At 42.6% G+C, this 12,340-nt stretch overlaps 1 protein-coding gene across 1 annotated transcript in view; it reads right to left on the bottom strand.

The window, feature by feature from the left end:
* Positions 1 to 12,340, bottom strand: part of LOC136874689 (uncharacterized) — a 226,509-nt gene that overhangs the window by 36,139 nt on the left and 178,030 nt on the right. Inside the window, exon 4 of the mRNA XM_067148328.2 lies at positions 9,544 to 9,732. Within this exon, the coding sequence (XP_067004429.2) occupies positions 9,544 to 9,732 (189 nt within the window). The remainder of the gene's footprint in view (positions 1 to 9,543; positions 9,733 to 12,340) is intronic.

The following is a 12,340-nucleotide window of genomic DNA, read 5'->3' as shown; positions in this document are numbered from 1 at the left end:
TGAGGAAGCTACTTTTCATGTAAGTTGAAAGGTAAACAAACGTTCGCATTTGGGGTGCAACAAACTCCCACTGTTATGTGGAACATGTGCGAGACTCTCCTAAGGTGAATGTGTTCTGTGCCGTTTCAAACACGAAGGTCAATGAACAGACGGTAACAGGGCTGACTTACCTGGACATACTCACAGAATGGCTGTTACCCCAGTTGAGTGGCGACAGGGATGATCACGTGCTGCAAAAGGATGGTGCACCACCTCATTTTCACAGGGAGGTTAGAGCATTTTTAAGCCAAGAACTTCCGCAACGATGGATGGGACGCGGAACGGAAGGTGATCTGATGCTCTTACCCTTTCCACCACGTTCACCAGATCCTCCACCATGCGATTCCTTCCTGAGGGGATGTGTTAAAGATCAGGTAATTGTTCCTCGTTTACCGGTGGATATTCAGGAAGTGAAGCAGCGCATCCAAGCCGCCTTCGGAAGCATTACCGCTGCTATGTTGACTCGTGTGTGGGAAGAGATGGACTATCGAGTAGATGTATGTAGAGTGACACAAGGCGCACATATCGAGCATTTGTAATGTACTATGTATGTCAAAATAACTTTATAAGCTACAGTACACAATAGAACAAGATTCATATTCCTACGTCAATTGCACCGTGAGTTATGCATTTTTGTAACCCCGACAATCATTTAGAATAACCCTGTACATTGTACGGAAGTAGAAGCGGGGATTTTTTTCATTTCTAATAGAGCAGAACCAGTAGCTTCACCAGTTCTTGTGGAGTAGCCTCTAAGCTAGCTTTCTTCATAAGAGCCTATGTATAGCCGCCACCTTGTACCACTTTACGCCTTACACCATCTTCCTAGTAACATGTAAAGTTCTGGGAGGTTAATGCGTAGTCAGCGCAACGTTAAGCCTGCAGGGGTATCGAACGTAAAGAACTGAATTCCGGCACTACATTAGGTATTCAGTATGAAGATAAGTTCCTGTGTGTCGCGAAGTTGTACAAACAATGAACTTTGTACTCCCTGTGTCAGCAAATACTTCCAGCTGGCCTGTGCAGTCTTAGCATGCTAGGTAAAAAGCAATGAACTCGCTATTTCATGTCTCCACACTTTTCCTGTTACAACATAAAAAGTGCCCCTAACGAGACCCGATGTAATCTCTGTGTACGTCCTAAATTTAGCCCCGCAGTAGTTCAGGCTCAATCTACCCATCAGCTCTCAGCACCAAAGTCCCTGGATCATGTCTAGTTAGGTTGAGTCTCAAACTTGAGATTGTAACGCCCTCTGGCGACAAATGCGTGGGTTAACCATAATCACGTTGGTAGTTAGCTTTTATGTTCACAACAGCAGCTTCGTAAGTATGTCAACAACTTAGAGTGTTGAAAACAGCATCTTGGTTTTAAATTCCGTGCCAAAATAGCAGTAAGCCATGTGCATGTAGTTAAAGTTGGTGACTGACAGCTGTCAAAAAGCACGTGGAATTTTTCAAATTTCCCGCCACCACATTTCAAAGGTAGTAGCTAAATATGGTAGCACGATGCTCTGTTGATTAAAGATAACCGCTGTAAAGAAAGCACGTGGATTAACTTTCCCGCCACAACATTTCAAAGGTAGTAGCTAAAGATGGCAGCACGATGCTCTGTTGATTAAAGATGGCCGCTGTCAAGAAAGCACGTGGAAGTTTTCAAATTGCCCGCCACCACATTTCAAATGTAGTAGCTAAATATGGCAGCACGATGCTTTGTTGATTACAAATGGCCGCTGTCAAGAAAGCACGTGGTTTCTTTTTCAATTTGCCCGCCACCACATTTCAAAGGTAGTAGCTAAATATGGCAGCACGATGCTCTGTTGATTAAAGATGGCCACTGATAGCTGTCAAAAAGCATGTGGCTTTGTTTACACACAAGAGTACGTGGAATTTCAAATTGCTCTCCACCGCATGCATAAGGATCTTCATAACAGCAGCCGCCATCTTATGCAGTAGCCTCTAAGCTAGCTTTCTTCATAAGAGCCCATGTATAGTCGCCATCTTGCGCAAGCGTCCCTAGGGTGTTTCATAAGATCCTATGTTTAGCAGCCATCTTGTGCGAGCACCCCTAGGCCGTCTCATAAGAAGCTATGTATAGTCGCCATCTTGTAGAATTAGATAGCCGCCATCTTGCGCAAGCGTCCGTAGGGAGTCTCATAAGAACCTATGTATGGCAGCCATCTTGCGGCCGCCATCTTGCGCAAGCTCCCTTAAGCCGTCTGATAAGGAACTGTGTATAGCCCCATCTTGTGCAGTTGGCATCGGGAAGGGCACTCGGCCGTAAAACTGAGGTTAGGCTCCTCCATGAGGTTAGGCTTGCTGTCTTGTGCGTATAAAGTTAAATTAAGCCCCTCCAAGATAGCGTCTGTAAAGTTAAGCCCACTCTCATAGGCGTCAGGAAGGGCATCCGGCCGTAAAACTGAGGTTAGAGCCTTCCATGGGGTTAGGCTTGCTCTCTTGTGCGTAAAAAGTTAGGTTAAGCCCCTCCAAGATGGCGGATGTGAAGTTAGGCATGCAGTCTTAGCCGGTATAGCAATAACCTTGCCAGAGGTCAATGCAGCGGAGGCCTCTGCTGAGGGCCTGTGGCGGTGGCGGCGCCAGAACCATCCGTTTATACTACTATTGTACTCTTCAAATTCCCGCCTTCCACGATTAATTTCATGGACTCCTACTCTCCTTCTACATGAGTTTTTAAAATGAATATTTTCTAGCAGAATAAGTTCATCGTCACTCGAAGAAGACATCTTTCACCATCAGAAGTCCAAGGAAACTGGCGCTGGTTTCTAGCATTCTACCTGTCACTACCTTTAGGCAAGGGGATGGTTTATGCCCTATTCTCTTCAGCTGCATGCTAGAGAAAGTCATTCGTGAAAGGATGAATACTCTATCAGACAACTCGCGGTTGAGAATCGGTTCCAAGAAGGACAAGTTAAACACCAATTGCCTGGCCTTCGCAAATGATCTCACTCTCCTAGCATCAAATATGGAGGAAGCTACACACCAACTCTCCTTCCTCAGTCAAATAGCAGCTAAAGTAGGGTTGAGGATTGCCATTAACAAAACGGAGTTCATCACCAGCATCAGAGATGCACCCAACTCAATCCCACATGGGGATAAGACTAACTCCTACAAATATCTCGGAGAATGGATAACCTGGAACGTTAGTGAGGATCTAGCCATGAAAGGCAGGTGTACCAAACTGGAGATAACTTTCCGTCTCTGCAAGAACGTTTACAAGTCAAAATCTCCTTCTCTTCGCCTCAAACTTCGACACTATGGAACCGTAGAAAGACCTTCGTTACTGCATGTCTCAGAATGCTAGAACATGCTCAAAAAGGGGCAACTCAGGAATTTGGAACTGAAAGTACGGAAGATCCTGAGAAAAATCATGGGCGCCATAAAAAGAGGGAGGTGAATACAGAATCAGGCATAACAACGAGCTTTACCAACATTTAGAGAACTGAACATCAGCTATGAGAAAGGGGAGATTTATCTTCTATAGTCACATAGTCAGAATGGAAAATAAAAGACTCAGCTCAAGAATCAACACCCTTTCTAGAGGGAAGGGGACAACTGCAGCGGTCACTTGGTAGGCCATGGCCCTCGAGGCGACATGGGGTTGTGGTATACCAACAATCGAACACCACGATAATAAATCAAGTGACGGCACAGCACCGCAAGCATCAGTGTCGATTGCCAGCCCGAAGACCTGCAGATTACGAGGTGTCGTGTGGTCAGCACGACGAATCCGCTCGGCCGTTATTCTTGGCTTTCTAGACCGGGGCCGCGATCTCATCGTCAGATACCTCCTCAATTATAATCACGTAGGCTGAGTGGACTTCGAACCAACCCCCAGACCCAGATACAATTCCCTAACCTGACCGGGGATCGAACCTGAGACCTTCGGGTAAGAGGCAGACACGTTGTCCCTACACCGCGGGATTTAAGATGATATAAATTCGATGAACTAAAATACTTTTCAAGACAACTGTCAAAAGTTAAACATGAACTCTTAATAGTGGGAACAGATCCATTGTGTGTGCTCTGTTACAATTGGCACCTCTCTCATCAAGAAGAGAGCGTACGTGACAAGGGACTGAAAAACCTACGGACGCAATGGACGAGAGGTTTGTCATTAGCTAGGGCGTGCGCAGACCAATATATGAATGGCGTTCAGTGGCGTATGCTGGGATCAAGACGTGGGCTATCACTAGACTTGGGTTACCCCTTTTCGATGGTTGGTTGAGTGAATGCCAAGCCTTTTAAGCGTTTTGAGCTGCAACCAATAACCAACGTAGAAGCCTGCTGTGTTGTCAAGGCTGCTTCACTCTGGCCTCCGCTACTGTCAATACTCATCCCCTAATCAGTGGAGATGGTAACGTAAGGTTTAGTAAATTAAATTCCGGCTTTGTGTCTAAATGGGTAGAATACTTGCCTTTGGTCCGATGGCCCCGGTTCAATTCTCAGAATCAACCCCTTGTACTCTTAATTCCCCTGGCTTGGAGAATGATTGTTTTTGATGTCTTCGCCGTTCATTTTATCCTCATTAGGACACCATCAAACCTAAACAGTTGCCGTGCACCATTATTATTATTATTATTATTATTATTATTATTATTATTATTATTATTATTATTATTATTATTATTATTATTATTATTAAAATACACATTTTGAATTTTACAGCATTACCAGCGATCGTACCCATCGTTCACTCCTTTATTAGCTTCCTCGGGAGATCAGTGATGGTGTCCGACCCATGATCATGGGTACGATTCCAACCAACAAAAGAGAACACTAAATCTGAAATATTACATTTCATTTTAGCAAATCTACCTATAAAACAAGAAAACTATATTACTCCTTCAACAGCAGCCTTGCAGTGTCTTCCTACAGGGATGTAGAAGTATGAGTATAAGGAGAGGATGTAGGCCTACTGTATATACGATGAGGAACGCATGGCTGATAGCAGCGGCGATCTGACGGACCGAATCCTAGCACACCTATCCTCCCCAGTCCCAGCTGTGCGGGGAGCGTCGAGGGGAGGCCGCAGAGCTTGCTCTCAGAAACACGTGCGACGGTTTTTCCCATTGCTTTGAAGATTTGTAAATGGAACAATGTACCAGATGCTTACATTATAATGTGCTTTAGATTTCCATCGTTCTCATTTGAAGTTTGGGCTTCACCGGTAGCCTTGGTACCCTTCAGTATACGCCACTGGTGGCGTTTCTGTTTAGTAAGTCTTGTTTCCGTATATTTCAGTTGCAGCGCTGCGGTCACGATCTTAGGCCAAGGAAGGTCTGCCTAGGGAGGTCTGGTCACGCTACCACAATCATTTGCGCTGGCGCCCATATTGGGTCTTAAATATCGTTGTTATGTGAGCGTGCCCGATGTAATGATGTGAGTTATTACTTGTATTTTGAAGGAAACTGAGATACTGTGCCGCACCAAATTGTCAAAATAAGACAACTGACGGAATGATAGCGTTTCGCTTCCCGAGAGATTAACAAAGGAGAGCTCAGTGGGTACAAAACTGTAGGCGTGACAAATGGCAACCTACAGGCAATTCCGTCTTGTGCGAGGTTACCGAAGTTATACATTAGTATTATTCCTGAATAATAATATGTTTATATGAACGATGTTTTATATTTAGGCTATAGGTCTTATCAATGTATTTTCTTCTAGCGTCATTTTGAAGAATCAGAATTTGATTTCAAGAGGGCAGATGGACGGAAACTATTCAAGTGGAATTCCATCCCAACAATTTTCAACGTCCCTAATCCACCCAAGTCTTTGACATATAATAGGAAACCTCCCAAAGGAAGAGAATTGTCTTTCAAAACAAGCAAGAGAAGTAACAAGAAATGTGTTATAGTAGTATTGATGTTTATAACAATTTCTTTTTCATGTGTCCGGCTCCATGGCTAAATGGTTAGCGTGCTGGCCTTTGGTCACAGGAGTCCCGGGTCCGGGCAGGGTCAGGAATTTTAACCATAATTGGTTAATTTCGTTGGCACGGGGGCTGGGAGTATGTGTCGTGTTCATCATCATTTCATCCTCATCACGATGCCCAGGTCGCCTACGGGCATCAAATCAAAAGATCTGCACCTGGCGAGCCGAACTTGTCCTCGGACGGTCCCGGCACTAAAAGCCATTTCATTCCATTCCTTTTCATGTAAACTACAGACAGTATCTTTCCTACCCTACATGCAATGTAGAAATGTTTTACAGATATTTGAAATGCTTGTTCCTGTTCCTTTACCAATCATAATCACTTCGAACCAACAATTTGTAACCAGCTTTCTATCATTACAACAATTTGTTAATAGCAAACTTATACGGTACTGTAGTTATTATTTACAGCTAAATTTTATTCATCTTAAATGCTTTCTAGAGTGCATTATATGGCTGGACAAATACTTAAAGATCACAACACTCGCTTCACTCGCACTAACTGTAATTTAACGTACCGTAGCCTAACATAATATCCTAATGTAATCCCTAAACTAGGTTAACTCAACTTAATAGTGACTGAATTTCTATTTCTTATGGAATCTTGTCTACCAATGGCTTTAATTTTCTTAACCATTATTATTATTATTATTATTATTATTATTATTATTATTATTATTATTATTATTATTATTATTATTATTATTATTATTATTATTATTATTATTATTTTCATGAATGTTAGGACTCAGCTAAGAGCCCCGTGATCGCCAACCCACGCTCCCTATTTCGGAGCTCCTGCCGCCCCTTTCGGGCGCCTCTTATAACAGGCAGGGGATACCGTGGGTGTTATTCTATTGCCCCCACGCACAGGGGGAAATCTATTTTGGGTTGTGATTACGAGACCCTTAGCTGAGTCTTGACATTGCTTTTACTTACTTGTGTCAGGCTCTCACCTATTCTAGCCCATCCGACCTCCCCTGGTCAACACTTGTTCTTTTCCGACTGCGAAGGCATTAGCAGTTTTTCATTTCCACGCACTTTGTGGCCTTCATCTTTCTTTTGCCGATACCTTCATTTTTCGAAGTGTTGGACCACTTCCATTTATTTTCTTCTGATTAGTGTTTATAGAGGATGGTTTACCAGTTGTACTTCTTCTTAAAACAAAAATCACCACCACCACTTTGTACTATATAGCTGCATGGGTTATCAATAAACTAGTGAAGAGTAGCTAAGAACATCACTCCTGTTGCAAATGTGCAGAGTATTTTTGCCGTAGAACCCAAAGAAATACCACAATAATGGATAACAACAGTTACCATATATAATTTAATGCACTCAACTCAAGAGGCATTCAGTGTTTGTCAACATACTGGGGTAACCTTTGAGAAACGCAGTATCGGTAATTACTTTCTTAATAAAGAAAACGCTGAAGGTAATTTATTACGACTGTCTTTTAGTACTATAAGTACGAGCCAGTATTTCATGTACCGGTACCTGCAATCATAATATGACACAGGTACTGTACAGATTTCTGTGTTTCTGTCAATAACATTACGTATTTGACAGATGATATTAATAAGAAACCCAGTAAGACCAAGTTGTAAGGAAGTAAAAGAGTAGGACATGAGATTTTCTGTTGATTCTTGTTTCTAAAAGAAAAAAAATATATTTCAGGCTCTGTTAATTATCTTCCTATTCAAATAGCTGTGAATGTATTCATATCATTTGAGTGTTGTACAGTTATATATACATGAACAGTAGATGCCCATTTAAATTATTTATGAAAAATAGTTGGTATTTTGTTTTTATTTCGATGTACGGTACCGAAACCCTCTAAATTCGAATACACTTGCCTTTCGTTACGTTCGCTTAAAGACCCAATATGGCCGCTCCATAAGTAGCATTCGTGACTTGACCTCCCTAGACAGACCTTGTCTTAGGCATGTCCAATGGCTCCCTTCATCTGTTGACACGCCACAATGTTGTTCACACAGTGTGGCCATCTCATTGTGAGAGTTTCAAATGTTCAAGACAACAGATTAACTCGCTGACTTTGAGATACGGTCCATGATTCGTTTCTTTAATGCGTCAAACATAAAACGGACGACATTTATCGCCAAGTTGATGAGGTATATGGTGAAAACACAATGGCGGATAATGGGTTTAGAAGTTTAATGAAGGTAGTCAATATGTGCATGAAGTCTCGCGGGGCGACCAACCGTCTGTCGTTACAGATGATTGTGTGTGTGTGCAGTTGAAACAAAAGCGCATGAGGACAGACAGTACACAGTTTCGTCACTCTCCTGCTTGGGGGTGGTTTCATCATGGACGAAGGCATATACAAATTGGTGTCTCGTTAAGACAAGGCGGGGATGTGGATAAGTAGTGGATAGTGTAAATCCAAATAGAATAAAATATCTTCAAAATAATATTGTGTTCCTTTGAAAAAATATCGCTACCTGAGAAATGCACCTCGTAATACTCATGGACTAGTTTTGTTGATATGCGTACGTTCTGGTTAGTGACAATACTCATTGGTCTAGAACGTAACGGATGCACAGAATAGAGTCTCCATGGAGCAGGAACACTGTTTCTTGTCAGACTATTGGCTTAACAAAAGTATAATAATAATTGATACCCCAACAATGGAAGGAGAAGGGAAGAAGCGGCAGAGCCAAGGCTACACGACAAATGACCACACAAAAACTTTAAAATTTGAATTATTTTCTGTTCTTTCTATTCCGTTTCTTTTCCAAAAGCAACAAAAGCAATAACAATTTAACAAGCAATCATAAAGGTGGAATAAATATTTAGAATACAACAACATTTAACAGTTCTAGCCTTTAAAGCTCAATAAATATCGGAGAAGAAACTCCCTATTCCCGGGAACTATTAGCCTCTCCGAGGGTACAACAGTCTTTGGTATTTAGCACAAGAAGCTGTAGCCTCCACTAGTTATGTTATACAAAAGAAGGGAGATAGAACTCCCAAACTTTATAATCAAAGATCGAACGGGCCTAAACTTCTCATCGAGGTATCTTTCAGAACACTTAAAGCTTAACAACTTTTATCAGATTTGACACTCGTTGTCCTTACTCAACAAGGAAGCAACAACAAACATTTGGATTAGAAGGAAACAGAAAAAGCGGGAGCAGAAGCTCATACTACGCGGCCAAGGATGATAAAATTAAAGGTTAATAGAAAGGCCGAAAATTAAACAGACTGGGATGTTGAACCCACTCAAGCAATCTCGTGACATAACTTGCAATAAAATCTAGTAGGGCAGAAAGCCCGATGACACAGAGGACAAACCATACTACATTGGTGGCTAAGACGGGAAAGAAAATTACTGGCCGAAATTTTGCTTCTTGTGTTCTGGGACTCCTGGGTTTTGAGACGTAGCCAGCGTCACAGTTTCCACGCCGTGTGTCACAGTTAGTGTAGAACTGACAGTGACGCATACAGACTTCACAAAGGGCTGAAAACCACATTGTTATGAAATATGTAGCGCTTGTATGAACACAAATGAATAGCAGTTACAAAGAATACTTACAACAAGGTAAGAGTTTCATCATAGTTTCTGGTACCACTCTTGTCTGTGGATTTCCAGTCCTCGGGTCTGCACACCAACAAATATGGTTGTCACACTGAAGCTCATCGAAGTCGCCTCCTTCCGTACAGTGGATGGTGATGTCCTTACGTCCACTATTCTTCTTCAGTTCCCATACGTACCTGCTGCAAGCTGCGGGCAACAGGATGGCCATATGTCATAAATGGAAAAGAGAACATGCCCCAAAATTTAGAGCATTCGAAATAATTAAGACGTTACGATAAAAGGAGCTTAAACACTCATACTGTACATTGATTTCATGTGATATTCAATGCAGAATTATACGTATTACCTACACTGGATGCCTTTGCTGGCGAGATGTAGTGTTTACAGTGCACTATGTCTTCTGGTATGGGCTATATCAAATTTGTTACTTTCATTAACCTGTCTCAGTCTCATCCTTGGCTTTGACAATATGAAAGTGACTGAGGTATGAGTGATGCTAGTAATACCATTGCGTATGCAGCCAGTCCCTGTTATGAATGGTGTGAAAATATCGCTCATAGGGTCGGTTGGTGCATGCATTTCAGTGGGCTTGGCAGACTGATATGTAATAGCAACGGCTGTCTCGGTGAGGAAAGCAACGGGAAACTACCTCACTCCTCATTTCCCTAGTACGTCTCTTCAGTGACGCCTAGGCTATTTATGACAGCTGTTGGCGGAGCTGCAGAGGATCAAACCAGCCTTCGGGCTGAATACCCAATATACATACACACACCTACACTGGATGAAAATGAAGTCTCAACACCAAGAAGGAGTTGTGCTAGGTAACGAAATTCGGGAGACGTATTTGCAAATCTGAGAGATGATGCCTATTCAAATTTGCGCGCTAGTCGACGAAGAATGGAGCTATAGCTCATTCCATGCTAAGAAAATCGTATTGCTCTTATGACAACAGGGTTGCTATATCGAACACGGTCACGGGAAGACGGCGGCTCATAAATTTGTAAAATTAACTGTTTAAGTTCAAGACAAAAAGCGGAAGAAACTACGGTACAAATTATTTTGTTATGAACTAAAGGGGACGGGGGGTTTATAGAGGCTATTTTTATTGTATAGAATCAGAGGTAAACTACGGCACATAAAAACACCTCAGCATTGAACTGTTAGGCAAACTGGGGGAGAAAATAGGCAAATATCTTTTTATGGCCTCGAAGGGCAATTTCTCCAGGCAATAAAGGCTAGAAAGAAGACGCAACAAATAAATAGTATAGATGGCTCTACAAAAGATCACAGTATTAATGTTAAAGAAAGAAATCACACACGTAGGCTTATCGCATAACTCTCATTCAATACAAGATAATTTCACACTGATTTAAAGCCTAAAAACACACACGCAACAAATAGACCTAAATAGTGTAGATGACTTTACTACAGAAGTGAGCTGCCGCCGGTCCATAGAGTGAGGAACTAAACGAGGCTTGTACCAGAGCAACACAGAAGAAGGAAAATGAAGGAAGGCAACGAAGCGATGGCTGTTCCACCATTGTGCTTCCTGCCTACAAATATATTTATGAAAAAGAAAATGCTATGCAGTTATTTTAATAACTCACGGGCAAAAATGCCTCATCCTTTTTATCTGTCTTTCATAGAACATTGCTACGTACAGTATAACATCACTTAATCACGAGGTATTATGGGTGTCTCAGAGAGGGGGTGTTCACTCCCTGTAGGTCCATAAGAAGGATACTGTTTTCTTAACGTGAAATGAGCTGTACTAGCGCCACTATGACCTTGAAAAGCAAGTTTGCTTAAAATACGCCTTTTATACTCCTTGAGCGTTAGTCATCGTCCACTGTTGACATTGTGAGGTAGGTGTGAGTCAAACATGCCTCTAAGGAGACGAAGAGGGCAGTATTGTGTTTACATTAGACCGTGTAATAGGGCTACGAGAAGGTGGAATTTATTTCCGTGATACTGCAGAAAGACTTGGCAGAGATGTATTCACAGTGCATCGGTGTTGGCAGCAATGGTCACGGGAAGGCACTGTCTCAAGAAGACCGGGGTCCGGCCGCACACGGGCTGCCGTATACGCCGCATGGCTGTAGTGGATCGTACTGCGTCAGCAGCAGCCCATTTCGTACTAGAGTAACGCAGCGAACTGTAACAAATCTATTACTTGAGGGACAGCTCCGAGCTAGACGTCCTGTAGTGTTCAAGCCACTAACTCCGAATCACTGCCATCTGTGACTTCAGTAGTGTCAACCTAGAGCTCATTGGAGGGCAGAATGGAGATTTGTTGGTTCTCAGATGAGAACCGTTTCTGTTTTGGCGCCGGTAATGGTAGTAGGTTGGGAAGGAGGTGGCAAGGTGAGCCCTTGGAACTAACATGTCTGCGGCGTCGACACACTGGACCTACACCAGGAGTTATGCTCTGGGGAAAGATTTTCTTTGACAGCAGGAGGACTCTCGTCGTTATCCAAAGATCATTGACATCGGATTTGTGCGTCAGACTGGTAACTGAACCGATTATGCTGCCATTCTTTCGCAGTATTCAAGGGGGTTTTTTACAACAGGATTACACACGTCCTCGTACTGCTGCTGTCACTCAACGTGCTCTGCAGAGTCTCGACCAGCTGCCTTGGCCTGCGAGATCACCAGACCTTTCGTCCGTTGTGCACGTATAGGGCATTATGGTACAAAAATCAGCGTCATCCAATACCAGCATTAACCGTTGCTGATTTGACTGACCAAGGCGTGGAACTTAATCCCACAAAATGAAATACGACACCTGCACGTT

This window comes from Anabrus simplex, chromosome 5, assembly GCF_040414725.1.
Source record: "Anabrus simplex isolate iqAnaSimp1 chromosome 5, ASM4041472v1, whole genome shotgun sequence".
In the NCBI taxonomy this organism is placed as follows: domain Eukaryota; kingdom Metazoa; phylum Arthropoda; class Insecta; order Orthoptera; family Tettigoniidae; genus Anabrus; species Anabrus simplex.
This window is presented reverse-complemented; position numbering and strand designations above follow the sequence as displayed.